We start from the raw sequence: 24,556 nt of genomic DNA on the forward strand, positions 1-24,556 counted from the left end.
CCAGGAAGGTCTCAAACCCACGGGCTCAGGCAATCCACTCACCTCAGCCTCCCAAAGGCACGGGATTACAGGCTGAGCCACCAAGCCCGGCTTACATTACAACTTTTTAAAAAAAGTTTTACTCTTGAGATACTATTTAAAAAAAATTCTGTCAACTTGCGGAAACATTCTTTTTCTGTGGCTTTTACTTTTGAACATCATATTATACCCCCTCTTTTTCCTATGTCTGTGTAAAATAAACTTTAAAAAATTGGTATCTTGAGACTTCTTTCTGTTTTTTTACCACTTGTGTATTTGTAGCCCTTTCCTTCTGCAGAAGAAGCAGCAGTTTGTTAATGAATGGTTTAAGCAAGGCTATGAATTTAATTCCACCATGAAATAGTCACCCTGATTCTGTTTGTGGCCAGGAATTGCTGTCAGTACTAATCAACTGTGTCGCAGCTATTGCATGAGGAAAGGGGCTAGAAGTAGGATTATGTCCCTCAGTCTATGTGCTTTATATACTCTAAGTGTACAAAAGGTGGTGAGCTTTAAGAATAGGGTAGTGAGATGATTTGGGGCACTGTTATTCCTTCTGCATCCTGTGAAGTGTGACTCTTTATCTCTTGTACCAGGATATGAATTGTCTCCCACAGCAGCAGCTAATTTCACTCGCCGAAACCTGGCAGACTGTCTTCGGAGTAGGGTAAGCTATATATTAGACATCCTTAGATAAGAGCAGAAAAATTCTTTGTGCTTCTTTGATATTCCTATTAGATATACATGAGTAGTATTTTTGCCCTTTTTGGCCTTCCTTAACCCTTCCTATTGCTACTTACTCATTCTTCAGTCCTTAGATTTGTTTTCTCTTTCTGCACAGTTGCTAACTAAAGCCCATATGGTAAATATACATTCCCAAAGAATTGGTTGGGCACACCAATCTGAAGCCTTATGACGGTGCTGGGCACAGTGGCTCATGCCTATAATCCCAGCACTTTGGGAGGTGGAAGCAAAAGGACTGCCTGAGCTCAGGGGTTCAAGACCAGCCTGGGCAACTTGGTAAGCCCTTGTCTCTCCAATAAATCAAAAAATTAGCTGGGTGTGATGGTGTGCACCTGTGGTTTCAACTACTCTGAAGGCTGAGGCAGAAGGATTGCCTGAACCCAGTAGGTTGAGTCTGCGGTAACTGTGAGTGTGCTGCTGCACTCCAGTCTGGGTGACAGAGTGAGACTCAGAGACAAAAAAAAGACCTGTGACAAACCTTTTTTTTCTAAAGACTTTTTTTTTTTTTTTTAAGAGCAGTTTTAGGTTCACAGCAAAATTGGGCAAATTGAGAGGATAATATAAAGATTTATTACATACCTCACTTCTCATATATGTATAGCATTCTCCATTATCAGCATCCTCCTCCAGACTGGTACATTTACAAATGGTGAGCCTATATTGACAGTAATCACCTAAAGTCCCTAGTTTACATTAGGGTTTGCTTTTGGTATTGAACAGTCTGAATTTGGACAAATGGGTAATGAAATGTATCCATCATAATAGTATCATACAGAGTATTTTCACTGCTTTAAAAATTCTTTGTACTCACCTATTCATCTGCCCCATCCCCTCAACCCCTGACAATTACTGGTCTTTTTACTTTCTCTATAAGTTTGCCTTTTCCAGAATGTCATATAGTTGGAATCATACATTATGTAGCCTTTTCAGATTGGCTTCATTTACTTAGTAATATGCATTTAAGATTCCTCCATGTCTTTTCATGGCTTGATAGTTCATTTCTTTTTAGCATTGACTAGTACCCCGTTGTCTAGATGTACCACAGTTTGTTTATCTGTTCACCTGCTAATGGACATCTTGGTTGCTTCTGAGTCTTGGCAATTATGAATAAAGTTGCTGTACACAGATATGTGCAGGTTATTGTTTGGATGTAAGTTTTTAACTCCTTTGTGTACCAAGGAGTGTGATTGCTGGATCATACATAGTAAGTGTATGTTTAGTTTTGTAAGAAACTGTCACAATGTTTTTCAAAGTGTTTTCATAGCAAACCATATTTCTTCATTTCTGTGACTCAAGGTCCCTATGTGATAGTGGCTGTAGAATCTTGAAAATAATAATGCAACTTTTATCTTCAGATTACTTACTTCCTGTGACTTTTTGTCAACGCACACAACATTATTCCTCCCTGCTTGTTCTGGTCTTGTTGCTATTCTAGTGCTGTCTCAATTCCATTGACAGCATGTTAAGAGATGCAACACCAAGTGAAGGATTGAATGCATTAAAGATTATGTAGGATGTGCCTAGAAAGATCATATGATTTCTAAAGGAGCGTTTTGTACCCTTCCCACAGGGACTAATAAATAGAGACTTACCATGTGACCTTACCCCCGTGCCTGTTTACTCATCTGTGAAATTGAGATAACTTTGCAACCCCACAGGAGTGCTAGGAAATGCATGCTTGTAAATCATAATATTTAACATTCATATGACTTTTGCCCAAAGCATTTTTAGTAATAATTTAATCTACTCATATTCCACTGAGACAGATAGTAGTTAATTCTCTATCACTGATAGAGAATAGAAGGCATAAAGTAGTGAAGGGACAAGTTCCACGTCACCTAGCAGGTCAGATAAAACTAAAATAATGGTGCCATAATTATTTGATTGTGCTGCCTTAAGGTCATCTTCTTGGTTCTTCAATAATGTTTCTAGAACATTGGTATTGTTCACATTTTTATTGTGGTTTGAGTTTATGATGGTTTGGTTAAAAGTAGAATCTAGGCAAATAAACATTTTATTTTTTTTTTAAAGTTACTTACTACAGATCTTTAAAGCAGTTTATTTTCTGGTGCCTAGTAATACTGGACTGAGACTTTCTCAATAAGTTCTCTCTCAGTGCTAGCTTTGACCAAGGGCTTGTGCAATCTGAGGGATCGTGAAGTTTGAACAGAAGCTAGAGACATGATGGATGGATTGGGAGGAGACAAATTTACATACATCGTTTTGACCTGAGTGAAAGGTCCATGGTCTTTTCTTGTTCCCTCCTCTTGAGAGAGGAAAATTGGTCAGCTTTCCTGCCACCCAGATTTTTTGTGGTATTCAGCAAAGAGCATGCTGTGGCTTGTTATGTAAAATGTTCTTCTGATTTATCAGGCAGAACTGGAATAAGAATTCCAGCTTTGGACACAATAAATTCTTTGTCATAAATACTGCAGACACTAAGTGAATTAAACTGCTTTTAGAACTGAGATAAGAGTGGCAGTGTACTTCAGGCAATTGTAGTGAATCCAGTTTAATCTTTTAGCAGAAATGTTTGATGTCTTAACAAACAAATATCCCTTATAGACAGTTGCATGGGGCTTAGTAAATATTGACTACATCTGCTTTGTATTTCTACTGTAGGTCCAATCCCTTCTCCCCTATCCCTCTATCAAAATAAGTTATCTTTAAAATACAAATTTGCATTTTAGTCATCATATTCTGGGAAGAGAAATGATGATTTGTCAGTCTTCCTAATAAGTGCAAAATCACCAAATTTGGTACATTTACACAGTCACTTAAATTAGTATATGAGACTTATTTTGGATCAGCTAGTTACTATGCATAACTTTGTGTCTGTAGCTCAAATTGTTTGATTTCCAGTTGCTGTGTGTATGTGTGGGAATGATGTTGGGTTGAGAGGACATTTATTTACCTCTGAATATATAATAAATCTTATATAAGCTGGTTCGTTAAGATGCAGGCAATTCAGCATTGTGGTTAATAGCATAGTCTCTGGAATTAAGCTTGGGCAACATAGTGAGACCCCCATATTTATAAAAATTTTTAAAAAATTAGCCAGATGTATAGTCTCCCAGCTACTCAGAAGACTGAGGCAGGAAGATCATTGAGTCCAAGAGTTCAAGGCTGTAGTGGGCCATAATTATGCCACTGCACTCTAGTCTGGGCAGTGGAGCAAGACCCTGTTTCTAGAGGAGGGGGAAAAAAGAGTATAGGTCTTGAATTATCGACTACCTGGATTTGAACAGACTTGCTAACTTTATGTTTTTATACAAATTCTAAGCTTACAAAGTGATAGTACCAACTACATAAAATTATTTTGAAGATTAAATGAGGTAATTATGCAAAGCTCTTAGCATAGTGTATATCACATATAACTGATTAATAAGTCACTATTGTTTTTATGCTGCTTTTGCTGTTTGGTTGAAAAAGCAATTTAATGACTGTTGGCTTCCTATGGGGGATTCTTTGTTGTGAAGGAGGGAAATATAAAAAATTACTGGTATCGACAGGGAAAACAGAAATAAAATAACATTGAACATCTGTTATGTACTAGGATTTGTTCTAGGTCTGGACAGTTTAGTATGATAGTCAACTAGCCATGTGGGGCTGTTTACATTTAAATTAATTTTACTGGGCCTGGTGGTTCACTCCTGTAATCCCAGCACTTTGGGAGGCTTAGGTGAGAGGATTACCTGAGCCCAGGGTTTCAAGACTGGCCTGGGCAAATTGGCAAGACCTCGTCTCTACAGTAAAAACAAACAAAAATATTAAATGGGCGTGGTGTTACACACCTGAAGATCCAGCTACTTGGAAGGCTGAGGTAGGAGGATTAGCTGAGCCCAGCAGGTCAAGGATGTAGTAGCCATGAATGTGCCACTGCACTGCAGTCTGGGTGGCAGAGTGAGACTCCGACTCAATAAATAAAAATTTAAATTAATTGAAATTAAATAAAATTTGAAATTTAGTTCCTGAAGGAGAGTCTCCTGGACTTGACCTAAATGCTGTTATGTCTTAAATGAAATGAATTAAATTTAGTTCCTCAGTCACAGCCACATTCTAGGTGTTCAGTAGCCATGTATGGCTAACAGCTATTGTATTATTGGTCATCATAAATTTAAAACATTTCTGTCATCATAGGAAGTTCTCTTGGACATTGTTATTCTAAATACTTACATATGTGTCTGTTTATTAGTATCCTTACACATGTGTCTATTTATTAGTAACATGCATCTTACCCTGTCCTTGTTATGACAGGGTAAGATGTGTGTTATCTCCATTTTACTAACAAGGATACTGAGGCTAGTTAACAGATGTTAAATATTTATCTTATGTATATGTTTCCAAAGCACATATATAGCTTGTAAAAGGATGGGCCAAGATTCTAACTTTAAATATCATACTCTTTCATGCTGTCTTCTTTATTAGTTACTGGACCAGTGTACAAATATATTTGTGCATTGAGGAGAGCATGAAATGAAAAAGTCAAAAGCCCCAGATGGTATTATATAGACAAGGTATGAATATGTGTCCATTGTAGGTGTTCAGTAAGTATTTGTTGAATAAGTATCATCCAGCTAGTTCTGTATATCCTGCTGAGAATGTTATCATGCAGTTATATACTAGAAGGGAATTTTATTAAAGTATTCTTTTTTTTTTTTGAGTCAGAGTCTCACTCTGTTGCCCAGGCTGGAGTGCAGTGACATACTCTCAGCCACCCCAGCGTCGACCCTCTGGGCTCAGGCGATCCTTCTGCCTCAACCTTCCAGGTAGCCGGAACTACAGGCGCGTGCTACCACACCCGGCTAATTTTTTGATATATTGTGGAGATGAGGTCTCACCAAGTTGCCTAGACTGGTCTTGAATCCCTGGGCTCAGGCAGTCCTCTTCTCTTGTCCTCCCAAAGTACTGGTATTATAGGCTTGAGCCAACTTTATTAAAGTATTATTAAAGTATTCTTAATGAATGGATGCTAATTCACGGAAGAATTAAAGATATGAGATCATCAGAAGAAGATGAAAAAAGATGGAGAAAACATTCAGAAGCCTTCATTTAAATTTTTTATTTAAATGCATGTGTACATTTAAGTTGGCCTATTCCTGATTAGCCCTAAGGAACAGAAAAAGGGCTCATTCAGCTTTTGCTAGGGAATTGACTCCATTTTTGAATGTTTATGTAACTACTTTAAGCATGGATTTTGGATTCAGATATACCAGAGTTCCAATCCCTTTTCTGGTATGTACTAGTTGGTATGATCTTAAGTAAGTGTCTTATGTTGCTGAGCCTCACATTCTTCATCTGTTAAGAAGGAAGGACTGATGTGTCAAATATGTCAAAACAAGAACTGAGAATTAACCACTGGTTTAATAAAATATATTTTGAATGAATGAATGATACTTTCTTGAAAAAGAGTAAGTATTTAATAAATGTCTCTATCATTACTATTTGTATTTTTAACTAGATTATTTTGAAAATTTTGTAATTACTCACAGACATAGCTCAAGGCCTATTTCTTTTTTTTGAGTTGGAGTCTCACTCTGTCGCCCAGACTGGAGTGCAGTGGCCACTCCCGGCCACCGCAGCCTCGACCTGCTGGGCTCCGGCGATCCCTCTGCCTCAGCTTCCAAGTAGCTGGAACTACAGGTGCGCGCTACCATGCCCGGCTAATTTTTTTTTTATTTATTGTAGACATGAGGTCTTGCCAAGTTGCCCAGGCAGGTCTCGAACCCGCAGGGTTAGGCAATCCATTCACCTCAGCCTCCCAAGGCGTGGGATTACAGGCTGAGTCACCTAGCCCAGCTTCAAGTCCTATTTCTTAAATTCTCCTTACAGTTTGACTAACGAGGGAGGGTGATGAGTAGTGGGGCTATTTCTTACTTGAAACAATTTATGTGGCATATTTAGTGTAGCCCATCTGAATGCCCTAAAATTATGTTACCATCCACCCTCTCTATTCTACAGATATAGAGATGGAGGTATAAGCCAGTTGAATTTGATGTCTTAGGGCTTTTTTGTTTTTTTAATCAATATATTGTAGAATGTTGGCCTACATGGTGTGTAATCTTCAGGGCTTTACTACTATTCAGTCTAAGAGTTTTCTTAGAATTTTTTCTGAAGTTCCTCATGAGCCTTTGGTAAATTATATTTTCATAGGGTATACTTGTAAATGCTTAGCAACTACATAGTAGATATAATGAATTAGAAAAGTATCCAGTCTAGCATAATGGTTTTTAAATTTTATTCCATGAAGCTGCCTTAGGAAACTCGCCAAGGCAGACCAGTTTGGCAAAAGTTTAGCTCTGCCTTATATAGATCACTCAACTTTTACTTATTTTATATATAGGAATTACATATTAAGTTTTATTTGGAAAGGTGGCTTCACTGTTCTCGTCCCACCAAAGTTGGAAAACTGATGTCTAGTTGAAAGGTTTAGCATTAGCTCTGCTGTGAGTTAGTTGAAAACCTTGGGAGAAAGCAATCATTAGATTGGATTTTTTTGTTTGTTTTTTCCAGCCACCAAGTAGCATGATTTAATGATCTGATGTCAAGATCATAACCGGACTTGAATACACACACACACACACACACACACACACACACATACACACACACACACATGAAAAGAGAGACCGAGAGAAGGAGAAAGGGAAAGAATATGTAGGAAAGAATTTCGGATTTTAGTCATTTCCAGCAGTGACCAAGGATTGTCGAGTCCTTTGACCTAAGTTGAGTGTGTTTGGTCTGGTTAGTAGCAGGCTGTGTAGTGTGCTCCAGTCCTAGAAGAATCCTGTTGCTTTGAGCCTTTTATTCTGACCACTAGAGTTATTTTCCTCATGCCTTAGGTAGCTGGCAATGAGGTCATGTGAACAGATGGCCCAGGTGAAACCTTGACTTTGCTGGTCTTGTCCCCTAAACACTACCACCCATTTGTTACATGTGATTAATATGTCACTAACAAGGGTAATTTCACATGCTTTTTGGCAAATGTGGTTAGTAGGATGTGACATGGCACAGCATTGCCTTCTTCCTCCATGTGCCATCTCCCTTGGGGCCTTCTCTTCTCTACTTGCCCCCATCTCACCCATGCTGAGGCTTGCCTTCCAGCTCACCTGCTCCAGATGGGTGGCACAGTGGGAGGACACTGGCAAAGGCAGATGTGTTTATTTTCCGGAGACAAAATGTTGTGCTGCTGCAGATGGCAGTGCCTTAGAGCAAATGGCAGCCTTTGACACTGCTGCCACACAGTCTGGGCATCTTGACAGACAGAACTGGCTTACTTTTGGTGATGGTGAAATCGAAAAACAAAAAACAAAGAGAAATCAAGATGGTTATCATGAAGCTCCTATACTTTCAGTGCAAGCAGCAGCCCTTTTAGATCTGGAGAGCAGTTTTCTTCCTCTCTAGATCTCAGCTAGTCAGCTAACTATGGATTTTCACTATGGGCCAAGAATTGTATGTCTGTTTGCCTCCTAGTCTTCTTAATGGGACATGAAATATAAACTGGAAACATATGGCTACATTTAGATGGATATTTAATGGCATTGGAAAACATGTGTATCCCAGGTCACATCTCACAGTCTCTTAGGACTGGGGGTAGCTCACATCTGCCCCATTGGAGATACTGCTGTTCTATTTTTAGTAGTCATTTTGATTATCCAAAGGCCCAGGGACAGATGTGCCTTGAAGCTGAGGTGACTTAATTATATGACAACACTTTGTGCTTATAGTGTTTTCTACCAGGAGGAATAAGAATCCTGACAGCTGCTCTTTTAAGCAGTATGCTTATGCATTTATTATGACTTGACTATGTCCATTAGGAAGACAAAAGACTGGCTGTTGAACCATTACACTAGTCTCCTAAGAAAAAAATAGCTTGAGAAGAGTCTTTGAAAGTTACTGACTTTATCAGGAAACCTTTTTTTCTTTAAAAAAAAAAAAAGTGCTGTTTTTCCCAACCCTGGTGCTGACAGAGTTGGGAGTTTGCAGGTGTAAAGTCCTCCCCCTCTCCTTCCTCATCTCTCTCCAGGGGGTTGTATGTGAGAAGGTGTTGCTTTCTCACTCAGAGAGCATATATGTGCTACCCTGTTGGATGCCTGCTGCGAGTAGAGAGAACCCCTGTTCTAGTTGGATGGAGTAAGCCTATTGGATGGCTAGAATTTTGTAACCCCATAATGTCAACTTTTCATTTAAAGCATCTCTTATCCACAGTGGGAGTGAAGCACTATAGATAATTGATATAGATTTGTATTGTTTTAAAACTTGCATCTTAAACGTTTTGTATTTTTCTATTTAGGTTTGGTTTAAGTCTGGAGCAGCAGAGTACTATGTCTGCTTAGTAAGAACATTCTTTTATTTTTAAAATGTTTGACATTAGAAGTGCAGATTTACCCCCACCTTTTAAGATTGCTTTGAACCAGTACCCCAGCCTGCATAGCTACACTTATGGGCATACCTTTTCACACAATCACAAACACAGACATACACATACCCTGGCATCTTGGTGCCTCTTTTTGAGTGCCCTGGCTCAGGATCATGCAGGGTTATAAGTTTAGGGACTGATCCTCAAAACCCCATGAAGTTTTCTTTACTCCCCCCCCCAAAAAAAAAATGATCTAAAAGGAAGGCTTTTGGGGAGAGGAAGGGTTGATTGTTCTATTTCTTGACCTGGGAGATCATTATGTGTGTATTCACTGTATTCATTAAGCTGTTCGTGTTTATATGTGTGTTATTTTTATAAAGAAATGTGAGAGGGGCTAAAAGGGCAGGAAAGCATAACACTTTTAAGTTAAAAAGGAAAAAAAAAGTTAAGATTAATCTTTACTTTTGAGTGTAGACAACAGAGCAAGTAGGAACAACTAGACTGGGAAAAAGAAGAGAGGAGATAATCATTTCTGAAGCTTTGTGAACTCAACTGATCCACCAGAATTCTGTACTTTACTTTCTGATGCCTCCTAATAGGTGTGGCTTTTTATAGCCAAGATGTTCTGTAACTGCTAATAGTCATTCATTCAGCAGATCTGCAAATTTCTCCACTTGAAAGTACACGCTGAGGAAACAAATGCATACATGCATTTGTTTCCTCAGCCTGTGCCTTCAAATGGGGAAATGGAGAATCAGACGGTCAGTTGCGCTGCAGAGTGACAAGTGCTTTGATAGTCACATATACAGGGTACTTTGGGAGCACAGAGCCTAACCTGAGCCTTGAGGCACTAGCTGTTACTGGGGCAAAGATGAAACAAAAGGGAAAACTGGAAGCACAGATCAAGGTATGTGAGAGCATGTTAGGTTAGGCACAGTGCTTTGTGAACAGTGTTCAGGGCAGGGATAAGTAGTTCTCTGAGCCTCTACTCCTTATTTTACCTGTAATGGGATATTTTATACAAATTAGGACTCTGAGGCTAGGTGCAGTGGCTCACACCCATAATCCCAGCATTTTGGGAGGCAAGAGAGGCAAGGTGGGAAGATTGCTTGGGCCCAGGAGTTCAAGACCAGCTAGGCAACATAGTGAGACCATGTTTCCACAAAAAACTTTAAAAAGTATCCAGGTGTGCTGGCGTGTGTCTGTACTCCCAGCCACTAAGGAGACTGAGGAGGAAGGATTGCCTGCACCCAGGAGTTCGAGGTTGTGATGAGCCATGATCATGCCAGTGGACTCCAGTCTGGGTAACAGAGTGAGACTGCGACTCAAAAAACAAATCAAGGCTCTGACTAAAATCAAATATAAATATATATAGTTTATATTATATGCTACATGTATAAAATCCATAAACTAGTCTGTTAAATAAGGCTGAGGGTTTTAGAAGAATGGTAAGAGATTAGAACTAGAGAGGTAGTCCATGTTATGAAGTCTTTGATGGAAAAGCTTTATCCAGGCTGGACATGGGGGCTCACCACCTGTAATCCCAGCAATTTGGGAGGATGAGGCAGGAGGATCACTTGAACCCAGGAGTTTGAGATCAGCCTAGGCAAAATAATAAGATCTTGTCTCTACAAAGAGTAAAAAAATTAGCTGGGCATGGTGGTGCACACCTGTAGTCCTAGCTACTCGGGATGCTGAGGTGGAAGGATCACCTGAGCCTAGGAGCTCAAGGCTGTGGTAAGCTGTGATCATGCTACTGTGCTCCAGTTTGGGTGACAGAGTGAGACCCCCCAACTAAAAAAAAAAAAGATTTGTTTACATTTTTAGCTCATTAGCTGCCAGTTTAACAGAGCATTTGGGGAATGAATAAAGGAAGCAGGGATACCAGTGAGGGGCTTTCATGTCCGTTGGAACTGTGGGAGTAACCTGGGGTGCTAGTGGGGAACATTTTCTAATAGAAGGGCCTCTGAATAGTCTTTTCCAGAATTTCCTTATACTCTATATGTAGTTTCTATGGGGATCTGAAAAGATACACAATCATGTATCGTCCTATATACTCTTTTCCAGAAGACCATCTTACTCGTTAACTCAGATCAATCAGCTGTGATGTTCAACATTCATAGACATTCATAGGCATGCTTAACCATGTACAACTTAATATATGTGGTGTGAGAGTCTGTAGCAAAGCATGGCTTCTGTACTTGAGTTTTTTAAGAACTGACTTAGGGGTATATGGAATCTAAAATTTTCCTGGAAACTGCTAGCTCATGAAAAAAAAGAATTCAAGTGGTCTTGTTGCAAACATGGTGGTATGGTGGTGTTGGATTTACCATTGTACAATCAGCAATTTTATTTTGATGTTATTTGGGGAAAAGCAGTATTTTTGATTAGCAAGTAAAATTAATGTAGAAAACAAATACTGTGTTAACTAGTTGGTATAATAAGGCATCTGTGCAATGTTACATTTCAACTCATTAAATTTCTAAACTTCTAATTACAATAAGGCTACAACTTTAATAGGAGAACCAGTCAAACTTGGGATTAGTGATGGCTTTAGGGAAGCAATATTTATAGTAATATTCTGATTACTGAGGAGATCTTTACATTCATTTTTGTTAAAAATTGGAATATACACAATATTTAAATTTTTTGGTCCTCAAATTCAGATTTTTTTGTGGCATCTGCTAACTGGTCCTTCTTCCAGGATCTTTAACACAGATGAGCACTTTAATTCCTCACAACTCTGTCAGGCAAGCAATACTATTCTCCACATTACAGATGGGGCACTTGAAGCTCTAAGTGGATGGACTAGCTCAGGTAACACAGCTGTAAAGTGATAAGGCCACATTTGATCTTCATTTTTTCTTCACAAAAGTACATGCCTATCTTACATGGCATTTAAAAGCAGAGTTAGCCAGGCTTGGTGGCTCAGCCTGTAATCCCGCGCCTTGGGAGACTGAGGTGAGTGAATTGCCTGAGCCCGCGGGTTCGAGACCCGCCTGGGCAACTTGGTGAGACCTCATCTCTACAATAAATCAAAAAATTAGCCGGGTGTGGTAGCACATGCCTGTAGTTCCAGCTACATGGAAGGCTGAGGCGGAAGGATCGCTGGAGCCCAGCAGGTCGAGGCTGCAGTGGCTGGGAGCGGCCACTGCACTCCAGTCTGGGCGACAGAGTGAGACTCCAACTCAAAAAAAAAAAAAAAAAAAGCAGAGTTTATCCAAATAGTAATTTAAAAGTTGTTTTGCTTTTAAAGTTTAAAATATTGGTTGTAAATGCAGTAACATTTCTGAGTATACAAATTCAAGAACTCAACCATTACTAGTTTTTACCAGTGTGTTTACTAGTGAGTTTTTACTTGTGTGTTAAGCAAAAACATTTGAATATGAGTTAATAATTATTAAAGGAAAACTAAGACAATTTTTTTTGGTATCTGCCCACATCAAACAGGTAGATCACATATACTTTCAGGTAATAACTTAAGACAGGGGAAAGAATAAGGGAAAAATTGGTTAAACAGTCTTTTTTTTTTTTTTTTTTTTGAGTTGGAGTCTCACTCTGTCGCCTAGACTGGAGTGCAGTGGCCGCTCCCGGCCACCGCAGCGTCGACCTGCTGGGCTCCGGCGATCCTTCTGTCTCAGCCTTCCAAGTAGCTGGAACTACAGGCACGCACTACCACACCTGGCTAATTTTTTATTTATTGTAGAGATGAGGTCTTGCCAAGTTTTCCAGGCGGGTCTCGAACCCGCGGGCTCAGGCAATCCACTCACCTCAGCCTCCCTAAGGCGCAGGATTGCAGGCTGAGCCATCGAGCCTGGCTCTTTTTTTTTTTGAGTCAGAGTCTCACTCTGTTGCCCAGGCTGTAAGTGTAGCATGCTCACTACTACAGCCTTGACCTATGATCCTTCTACTACCTCAGCCTTCCAAGTACCTGGAACTACAGGCGCATGCCATCACACACAGCTAATTTTTTTTTTTTACTATTTACTGTAGAGACGAGGGCTCACCAAGTTGCAGGCTGGTCTTACAGTCTTATTTTCAGAGCACTGTTGCCTTTATTTCGTCTTGGGCTTCTGAAGTCAACGGTTTGCTTTGTTTGAGGTATACTTACCTCCTTATTTCTCAATTTATTATGAGAATTTATAAACATGGGCTGGTTTGTTTTTTAGTGCTACAAAAGATAAATGTGTTTGGAACCAGAGAGAACAAGGAAAGTCAAGCAGTAGTTTAATTTAACTTCCCTGAAGCTCATGATGGTATTCTGACTCTGATTGGTTTAAAATTGTACATTTTCTAGTCACAGAATTAAGAGGAAACTGTTTCCAACTTCTAACTCTATACCTTTTTCCCCCCTGAGTAGCTGGAGTAGATAGCAGGACCCTAACCTGCTGTGTGTTCTCTCCTGCATCTCTGCTTTTGCCCACTCCACCACTTGCTGGTTATTTTCCCCTGAATGTACCTACTTCCCCCCAGGGCTAGCTCTTCATTGACAGTTAAAGTCAGTTCAGCATTTATCACTGAAGTTTTTTTCTGTGTTTCTCTTCGCTCTACTCCCCTATATATGTCACCCTCAACTTCATTGTGCTCTCATGGCAACCTAAGTATTCCTCTGCCATAGTGTCCTATTATAATCTTTTTCTTCACTGTCTTCCACATGTGAGTGTGAGAGCGTATGTTTGTGTGAATAAAACCTCACTGGCTGGCTCTTCATTCAGCCTCATGACTTTGGCTGTACATTGTTTTCACTTTCCATCTGTCTCTGGACAGCTCTACTTCAACTCATTGGGTCCAAATTGAGCTCCTCATTTGCACAGCCACTTTGCCCCTTGCCGAGAGTCCTCTTAACTCCTCTTTCTCCCTCACTTCTTCTATTGTACTAATATAAAGTCCTATCAGTTCTGCCATCTAAATACATCTCATATTCCTTCTCTGCCCTTCTGTCTCTTCTGCTTCCCCCTTTATTTGGCTGTCATCTCCATCAGACTATTGTAGTATTTTCTCACCATTCTCCCTTTCTCTCTATCCCAATCCCAGTTCATCTTCCATATAACTGTCATTTATTGTCCTAAAATGGCAATCTTTTTGTATACTTTACTACCTAAAAATCTTCTATTTAGGAGAAGGGGGAAAATGACTGGGACCAGTGAGATGTCAATCCTGAGACATCAGAATTCCTTGGCATCAATTAACAATGTCCTGAGACATGAAAAAAAGCATGGATCAGTAGAAGGATATCACTGTGTCCTTCATTGTTTACATACTGATATAAATATTATTTAGTCTAGGATACCAGTGACAGTATCATCCCATTTTCTGTTAACCCAATTCCTCTCTGCTTCCTGGTGAAATCACCTAATTCTCCAAGTATATGTGTCCTATGTTGACCAACACCCAGACATTCTATGTTCCTCCATGTTTCTTTACTGTCACATATACTGTTTCCTCTCTCTGGAATCCTTCCTATCCACATTTACTTTGTGAGCTCCTTCTAGATCCAGACTTTCATCCTCATCGCCTGGCACATTATTTTGGACGTAGTAAATGCTAAATAAACATTTATTGAATTTATTCACATTCTGAGTGCAGAAGTGAAGTTAGTTGAGGCATCTGCTCATTTTATAATTATCCTGTATTTTAGTCTCAGGGAACTCATGGGGTTTGGTTGAAGCCTTTTATAAACTATGTGCTTTTATACCTTAAGACAAAAAGAGATTGAATCTACACATGGATCTCCCTAAAAAGGAATATAGCCAAGAAGATTGAAGTTAGGGTACAAATGATTCCATATTGCTTAGGCGTAAGGAATAGGTAGTTCTCTCCCACTCCCTTCCCTATCCATAGAACTATAGAGCTAGAAAAGATACTAGGTCACAATATTTGGAAGTTGCTGAAATCTTTGAGATTTTAAACTATTTTTTCCATAGAAGGCATGATTTCTCTCTCTCTCTCTTTTTTTTTTTAAAGGGACAGGGCCTTGCTCTGTCACCCAACCTGGAGAACAGTGGTGCAATCATAGCTTGCCATAGCCTCAAACTCCTGGGTTCCAGGGTTTCTCCCACCTCAGCCTTCTTAGTAGCTGGGACTACAGGCATGTGCCACTGTGCCTGACTCTTTTTTTTGAGTTGGAATCTCACTCTGTCGCCCAGGCTGGAGCGCAGTGGCATGCTCACGGCCACCGCAGCCTCAACTTGCTGGGCTCCGGCGATCCTTCTGCCTCAGCCTTCCAAGTAGCTGGAACTACAGGCGCGCGCTACCACACCCGGCTAATTTTTTTTGTTTATTGTAGAGATGAGGTCTCACCAAGTTGCCCAGGCGGTTTTCAAACCCGTGGACTCAGGCAATCCACTCACCTCAGCCGCCCAAGGTGCAGGACTACAGGCTGAGCCACCAAGCCCGGCTCTGACTCATTTTTAAATATTTTTTTTTATAGAAACGTAGTCTTGGTTTGTTGTCCAGACTAGTCTTGAACTCCTGGCCTCAAGCATCCTCCCACCTCAGCCTCCCAAAGTGCTTGGAATTACAGGCATGAACCACTGCATCCAGCCTACATTTTTTTTTAGGTGTTTGAAATAGCGATTTCCAATTCTGGCACAAAGTCCTTCTTTAATTAAAATGACAAAATTGAAATTTTAAAGTTATATCACCAAACCCACCCAAAGCAGATAGCTAGTAAATTTTGTTGGTTATTGGAAATAAGGTTCTAATTCAGAGTTCAGAGCATCTGTGTAAGAAAATAACAATTAATCCATTTTATTTATTAATGACGTTGAAAGATTGGGCATTGGCAAAGCAGTTAAGGTATTGGTATCTATTTATCATTATAGGTATTTATTGAGTATCTACTACATACATTGCATAGTTGTAGACCCTATAGAGGAGCCATAATTGTTTAACATTACCTGACCTTTTAAAACTTGAAATACTAGCCAGGCACGGTGACATTCCCAGCTACTTAGGAGCCTGAGGCAGGAGGATTGCTTGAGTTCAGGTGTTTTAAGCTATAGTGCACCATGATAGCGTTTGTGAATAGTTACTGCATTCCAACCTGGGCAACACAATGAGAACTTATCTCTAAAAACAAAACAAAACAGACAAGAAGACTTAAAATATTATTGGTTATAGAAGATGTGATAAGTGAACTAGAGAACAATAGGTGCTGGTATGCAAAATAGCGCATTCTGAAATATTTGAGTGTGAAAGGTATTTGCATACTGAATCATATTTTTACACTAATTTCCATTTTGTGGGGGCAGCATGGTTTCCTGGAAAAGCATGCAAGACTTGCAGTTGGGAAGCTTGAATTCTGGTCCTGACTCTTTATATATATATATAATCCTGTGTGGTCTAGGGCAAGTTACTGTTGTTTCCTCTCAAAGTCCAGTCTCTGTTTAGTATGTTTATTAAAACACTCATCTCTAGACAAACTCATTTGTCCCCTTGGTGGTTCTGTATCTCCTTCCAAATTACTGTCACCAGGAATGAAAGTATGCCTCACACTCTACTTAGCATTCCCAGGTGCAGCACATCGAAAAAGGAACTGCACCATTCTCCAAGGCACCTCACTCATAGCAATGTCATCCTATTCAATTAGAGGTGGCAAAGGCTGGCCTGGCTCCAAAGGAAGACTGTCAATTCCTCTCTTTTTCTGTGTCCACGCTCTGCAGGATGCTTCCTCACGCCCACCTCTCTCCCCCTTGCTGTGACTTTGGTTTCCGCCAGATGTCACACCGCTGCTTGTCACCGCCCAGACTCTTGTTGCTGATTTTGTTGTTTCAACATATTTATCACAACTGTTCTCTTTAGCTGTAAAATTTATGGAATTTCACACTCTTCTTAATCACTAGTGTTTCTTTTTCATAAGAGAGGGAATATATAAGGAATAGTGTGTACAGGAGTTGGGGGGAGGGACACACTTCATCTAAATTAAAGAAAGTTTACATGTATGTGCAGTGTACACCCCTCACCCTCAGATGTGCAAGAGTCCAGAGTGGCACTGAACTCAATTCTGCAGATCTCAGAGGCACTTATGAAGCCTATTTCTTTTATTTATTTAGATTGGAAAATATGGTTTATTTAAAAAGTAAATTGGGAGGGAGAGAGAGAGAGAGAGAGTGCGCACGCGTATGAGTGTGTTCACGTGCTTATATCATGTACTTTTTAAAGGAGAATGATACATTTGTCTAGTTTTGTTCCCTTTAACTTTGAGTAATAGGCAAAATTTTAGTGGTGCCTTACTCTAGAGGCTAAAGTTCATGTTGAGTTCCCAGGATGACTCATTAATTTTTTTTCTTTGTGTATCAATTAGACAACTTTAAAGCTAAGTGTATTGGTATTTTTTTTTTTTTTTTTGAGTTGGAGTCTCACTCTGTCGCCCAGACTGGAGTGCAGTGGCTGCTCCCGGCCACTGCAGCCTCGACCTGCTGGTCTCCGGCGATCCTTCCACCTCAGCCTTCCGAGTAGCCGGAATTACAGGCATGTGCTACCACGCCTGGCTGATTTTTTGATTTATTGTAGAGATGAGGTCTTGCTACCCAGGCGGGTCTCGAACCCGCGAGCTCAGGCAATCCACTCACCTCAGCCTCCCAAAGGCGCGGGATTACAGGCTGAGCCACCGAGCCCGGCAGTGTATTGGTATTTTCACTGCAAACCATTGATAGTGATTCTCAAAGCCATTGAACAGAGAATGGCTTACTTAAATGTTTGGATTCACTTGAATGAATATTTGGATGTTCAGATTAATTCAAAACTATATATGATATTCAATTTTAGCTTATGTTGTGGAAAATGCCTAGTCATAAGTTACAGTTCTTCCCCTCAGGGACCTCATAAGTTTGTGTTATTACTTAGACTTGCTATCTAAACAATTAGAACAGTGGAGACAACCAAAGGCTAGATTATGTCATACACAGAATAGAGATTACATTGTAAAAGATTACTGATAATCTTTGCAAAATGTTATTCTGTAAACAATTCTTTGTAAAGAGGATCTCTGGCAGTTCTATCATTGTTGATTAGTGTTTGCATTTCTCCAGAATAGTTAAGGGAATTTTTTTTTTTTTTTTTGAGTTGGAGTCTTACTCCATCATCCAGGCTGGAGTGCACCCCAGCATTGACCTGCTGGACTCAGGAGATCCTTCCGCCTCAGCCTTCCAAGTAGCCGAAACTACAGGTGCATGCTACCGTGCCTGGCTAATTTTTTGATTTATTGTAGAGATGAGGTCTCGTCAAGTTGTCCAGGCTGTTCTCGAACCCGTGGGTTCAGGCAGTCCCCTCACCTTGGCCTCCCAAAGTGCTGGGATTACAGGCTTGAGCCACCATGCCCGGCCGGGAAATTCTTAAACATGTAATACTGATTATAGGAAAGAAGGGAACTGATGAAAAAGTATCTCTAGAAAGTGAGGCTTACTACTCAGGATGGACACATCAGTAAGGAAATAAACAATGTGGAGGTACTTAATAAATGTTAACTTACTTTCCAGATGTAGTTGTAGGTCTTTTGGGTTGCTCTAGGTGGTTGGCCATGAAGCAGATATGCTCTATTTGTCTGCTATGAATGCTTGTGACACTGAACACCATTACCTTAGGGCCACTATAAGGAGTCCCAGGAATAAGAGAGGAAGAAACCTACTATGTACTGCTTTTTCTACTATGTGTCAGGCAGTATGCTGGGCAATTTTTTGTAAACATCCCTCCTTATTCCTTTATGAAGACACATATGGAGAATTTGTCTTGTATCTCAGTGCCTTCTCCTGAGTACTTGCAAACTGTTTATTTCATGGACACTTCTTAGATAATTATGTTTCCCTGGTAATTTTATTTACTATGTTTTAGGCATTTATGCTTATCATTTACATAGAGTATCTCTTTGAATTCTCACTGGAGCAACCTTTTTGTAACGGGTATTCATGTTTTAGATGAGAACACTAAAATTCAGAAAGATTAAGTGGCTAACTTTTCTAAAGTCACACATAGCCCAGCTGTTTTTTCCTGAGATATTTATTTATGCTATTGGTCTCCTCTTCAGTTCTGAATGCCTGACCTGTATCCTAAACTTATCTTTACTTAGCAACCAATGTCTAGAGGGAGGAAGAAAAAGAAGGCCCTAAGCCTAGCAAAAAGAAACAATAAATGTGCGTTTACTCATTCAGAAAATATTTGCTGAGCATATACTATATCCTTGTACATCATTGAATAAGCCAGACATTAGTCCTGGCTTTGTGGCATTTATAATTTTCATAAGTATTTGAATAGATAAAGCATGGCTTATATATACTAAGATTTTTCCAAAACAAGTCATAGCAGTCACACTGTGTGTGCTGTAAAGCTAGTGCAGAATTGGATGACTTAGAATTTATCTCATTGGCCAAGCTCTGTGGCTCAGCCTGTAATCCCAGCCCTTTGGGAGGCTGAGGCGTGTGGATTGCCTGAGTCTGCAGGTTCGAGACCAACCTGGGTAACTTGACGAGACCTCATCTCTACAATAAATAAAAAATTAGCCAGGCATGGTAGCGCGTGCCTGTAGTTCTGGCTACTTGGAACACTGAGGTGGAAGGATCGCTGGAGCCCAGCAGGCTGACACTGGAGTGGCTGTGAGCATGCCACTACACTCTAGCCTGGGTGACAGAGTGAGATTCCAGCCCCCCAAAAAAGAATTTATCTCATTCCAGGCAATGAGTCAAGAATATGAGGGACCATAATAGTCAAGAAACCCTTAAATATGGTTTGTCACTTTGAATGCCACAATTCTTAAAGGAGTGAAAGTGATAGTACACAAGACTTTATTTGAAATTTTAGAAGACTAATGTGAGCCAGAGATGGTTGATGGAGCATTGTCAGAAGAATTTCAGAAACTGCAAGTTGTTACATAGACGTATTGATTTAATTAGTCTAGATAACACCATGTATTTATGCTTAAGCATCTCACACATACAAAAGTTGGTAACTCAGTCACACAATAATTTGTGAATTATCTTCTGTACCATAAGTTGTAGCCTCTGAATACCAACTTTGGTGAGTATATGTGTGTCAGATGCTTAAGCATAAATACAAGGTGTTATGTAAACCAATTAAGCAATACAGTTTGTTTCTAGAATTCTGTTGATAAAGGATTTCATCTAAAATTTTCTGGCAGTGACTTTTAAAATAGCATACATTGTTTTAAACAATTTAATCTTATAGTATGAACAAATCTTCATTGGAGACAGAACATGTCTGGTTCTGCTGCTTAAGTCCTTTTTAGGTATCTGGAGGAATACTTAATACACAATTGCAACTTAATGAAATCATTTTGGTTAACCATACATTGAGTGTTCTGGCCAGTGAGTAGAATTTATCCTCTTAACAAAAAGATTAACTTATTTTGCTATAGATGAAAGACTGTATTATTCTCTTGGGGGAGAAAAAACAGTTAGAATCCCTTTGCTATTCTCCCTCCCTCTCTCTCTCTTTTGCTCTTCTAATTTTAACTATAAGAGCACCAAGGCCTTCTGTGTCGGCCAGATTTTGCAGTACTGTTTTCACACTTTTTAAAATGCTATTAATTATATATTTTTAATCTCCAGCTAATTTAAACAGGTTTGTTGTTGTTTAAAGTGGTAAATTATCAAAAGGAAGACTAAAACAAACATAAGTTTACCTACTAAGAATTTTGGTAACATCTTTCGGAGTTTGTGTTGCTTTAGCGCTATTCTTTCTCATCATACTACCCAGAAAGTAGAAAGGGAACAATTAATTAATCTAGTCTTACACATAAAAAAACAGAAGCTCACAGGGGTTAAATGTCTTGCCTAAGGTCAGATTTACTAAGAAGATAGTCACAGAGTGCACAGAGAATTCCAAAGCTTGGCAGAATGCAGCATATGACTCATTGGGATATGTGATAGGCAGATAATTATTTTCTCAGAAGTTTCAATGACTACTAGTCCGTTCTTATTCCTCTGAGATCATCCACTATCTTCACCCAATGCAGAAACTTGTTTGGAGGTTAGGGCTACTCTGTAATCTTCAGGTGATGTCAGAAACCCTTCCTACTAAGCATAGCTGGCTTGGAATTCCAAGTTAAATATGTAACATGGGTTTCTTAAGGCTGCTATATGCCAATCACTGTTCAAAGAATGTAAAATGTCACTTTTAGGACCATTAGCTTTTATTACTTTATGCTCTATAATAGGGTGTCTCATTTAATATGCATTTAATAGAATACATACATAAGTTTGAGGGATGGGCACATATCCAGAGGCAAGCCTTGCCCACCAAAGCAAATGCAAGAGGAAAAACACATCCTTCAGAGAAAAAGGAAGCCACATAAAATGAGTCCCACCACTGATGCCTGGGGGAAAAGACAGACTGAATTTAACATGGTAAATGGGCCAGCTGGTATAGAAAAAAACAGTCATCCATTTGGAGATGAAGAGCAAGATAGACTTAGTTAAGGTTCTCTGTAATCGCTTGTGTTTTTAGACTTGCAGGTAGTACAAAGAAAGTACGCATATAAATCCAAGTTATGATGACTTTATTTTCTCATTGATAAAAATGAGTTACCTTAGGGAAACTTTGTTCTATAGAAAAATGTTTTCACCTAAAGCTAGTTCTTCTAGAGTTAGCATTTCTTTGTGTTTATGGCCTTCCATTACTATTGTCTTTATTAAAAGTCTAATGATTTAGCTTAAATATTGAGACCTAACTATATTTCTGTACCTCACAAGTTGTTTATTTACTTATTTACTTTTAAATAAGTTGTTTCTTTATTTTTTTTTTTAAAAAGCAAGATTTATTGAGAGGACAGAAAAGCTCCCACAGTGGAAGGGGACCCGAGGGGGTTGCCCAAGTTGTTTCTTTAATAGTGGGCGTACAGATTAACATTTGAGATTTTGGTCCAGGTGCTCAGACTGAGCTTATTTTGTTTGATGTGCTTGGAGCTGCTGCTTCCTTCAGTCTGTGACCTGATACTCTCGGAATTGTTTGTTGGTTTCAACAATTAGGAATGACACAAGAGCACTTGTGCCTTGCCTTTGAAGTGCTTTTATACAGGTTCTCATCTGCAGACTTGAAGAAAAAGGCAGCTTTTTCATATAAAGTGCTGCAAATTCCCTTCCGTTCAAAGAAAACAAGCTGACCCTCTTTTACCTCTTACTGTATTCCAGATCCTCTAGTTTCCCGACATTTTTACTTTCATTGTAATTTTCTCAGTTGCTGACTATATTTTCTTATTCATCAGGAGTTAAATATTCCTGTTTGCCATGGGAAGATGTATTGGTGTTCTGTGTTAATCATCACTTTGCCATACCTTTCCTTGCAGACCCCATATCATGTGAACCTCCTCCTGGCTGGCTACGATGAGCATGAAGGACCAGCGCTCTACTACATGGACTATCTCGCAGCCTTGGCCAAGGCTCCTTTTGCAGCCCATGGCTATGGTGCCTTCCTGACTCTCAGTATCCTGGATCGATACTACACACCTAGTAAGTACCAGCACTCTATGGTAGGGAGCAGTGGCAGAGCCCTGCTCTCAGCTATGTATCAGTTTTATCTTCCCATGGAGTTGTGGGGCCAGGACTTGAATAGAAGATGGATCCTAAGAGGCACAAGCAGGTACCCTCTCGAAGCTGTTCTCTCTTTTGGGTCAGTAGGATCTTTAAAAAACTGATATAAATCTCTTTTTGACAGCCAAAATGAGATATTGCATATCTCTAGAGCTGGGTTTTGTTTTAAAGGGAGCATTGGAGATGTCATAGGGAGTAAAACATTTTGTATTAGGTTCTTGCAATTCTTCAGTTACCAGGGTTTAGTTTTTTTACTCATTTTGCTCTGCCCAGGTGCTTATTGGCATCTTAACTATAAAGAATGATCAATTAAACAAAGTAGTTGTGTATTTGTTTTGAACTTTTGAGGATGAACAAGTCCCCAGCATGACAACTGAGGGTTTCTTTGCTTGACCATCAAAGGTTTCTAAGGCTACAAACCTGGACCCTGCCCTTGGTTATTGCCTAATAGCCACCCTCTCCTGCAAGAAAAAGCCGTCTGTCTACTTGTCTATAAACTGTCAGCCTGGCAAAGCTTTCGACAAAGGGATGCTTTTTAAAATTTTTAAAATTTTGTTTCATTTATTTATTTTTATTTTTGAGTTGAGGTGTCACTCTTTCACCCAGACTGGAGTGCAGCAGCACAATCATGGCACACTACAGCCTCAAACTCCTGGGCTCAAGTGATTCTCCCACTTTGGCCTCCCAAAGTGCTGGGATTACAGGCATGAGCCACTGCACCTGACCAAATTTTATTTTATTTTAATTGACAAATAATAATTGTCGTACATATTCATGGGTATGAAGTGATGGTTCAATGCATATAACGTATATAACAAATCAGGGTAGACCATCCATCATCTCAGACATTTATCATCCCTTTGTTTTGGGAAAATTCAATATCCTCCTCCTAGCTATTGAAACTATTTAGTGTATTGTTAATTGTAGTCATCTTACAGCAATATAGAGCACTAGAATTTATTCCTCCTATCTAGCTATGATTTTGAGTATCCTTTCAAAAATTGCTCTCTGGCCGGGCTTGGTGGCTCAGCCTGTAATCCCAGCACTTTGGGAGGCCGAGGTGAGTGGATTGCCTAAACCTGCAGGTTTGAGACCAGCCCAGCAACTTGGTGAGACCTTGTCTCTACAATAAATAAAAAATTAGGCAGGTGTGGTAGTGTGCTCCTGTAGTTCTGGCTACTTGGAAGGCTGAGGCGAAAGAATCTCTGGAGCCCAGCAGGTTGATGCTGGGGTAGCCGTGAGTATGCCACGGCACTCCAGCCTGGGCGATGGAGTGAGACTCCAACTCAAAAAAAAAAAATTGCTCCCTATTCCTTCCTTCCCCCTACTATTCCCAGCTTCTAGTATCCTCTGTTCTATTTTTTTACTTCTATAAGATCAACTTTGTTTAGCTTCCACATGAGTGAGAACACTCGGTGTTTAATTTTTCTGTTCCATGCTTATTTTACTTATCATAATGTCTTCTAGTTTCATCCATGTTTTCGTGAACAGAATTTCATTCCTTTTTTGTTTTGTTTTCTTTTGTTTTTGTTTTTGTTTTTTTGAGTTGGAGTCTCACTCCGTCGCCCAGACTGGAGTGCAGTGGCTACTCCTGGCCACTGCAGCCTCGACCTGCTGGACTCCGGCGATCCTTCCGCCTCAGCCTTCCAAGTAGCTGAAACTACAGGTGCACGCTACCACACCAGGCTAGTTTTTTATTTTATGTAGAGATGAGGTCTCACCAAGTTGCCCAGGCAGGTCACGAACCCGCAGGCTCAGGCAATCCACTCACCTCAGCCTCCCAAAGTGGTGGGATTACAGGCTGAGCCACCGAGCCAGGCTTTCATTCCTTTTTTATGGCTAAATGGTATTCCATGGTGTATGTATATTATTCTTTTTTTTTTTTTTTTTTTTT

At 39.8% G+C, this 24,556-nt stretch overlaps 1 protein-coding gene across 6 annotated transcripts in view; it reads left to right on the plus strand.

Annotated features, from left to right (window-relative positions):
• Nucleotides 1-24,556, plus strand: part of PSMB2 (proteasome subunit beta 2) — a 40,444-nt gene that overhangs the window by 9,437 nt on the left and 6,451 nt on the right. For 4 of the 6 annotated variants that reach the window (XM_008069189.1, XM_021718137.1, XM_021718139.1 and 1 more), the window contains 2 exons: nt 615-685; nt 22,419-22,581. In XM_008069189.1, the coding sequence (XP_008067380.1) occupies nt 615-685; nt 22,419-22,581 (234 nt within the window). Of the gene's footprint in view, nt 1-418; nt 524-614; nt 686-22,418; nt 22,586-24,556 lie in introns of those variants that run through there. The other 2 variants (XM_021718138.1, XM_021718136.1) reach the window with 2 other exon arrangements.

The sequence above is a fragment of the Carlito syrichta genome, unplaced genomic scaffold (genome assembly GCF_000164805.1).
Source record: "Carlito syrichta isolate Samal-C Ts95f unplaced genomic scaffold, Tarsius_syrichta-2.0.1 Scaffold311852, whole genome shotgun sequence".
NCBI lineage: Eukaryota > Metazoa > Chordata > Mammalia > Primates > Tarsiidae > Carlito > Carlito syrichta.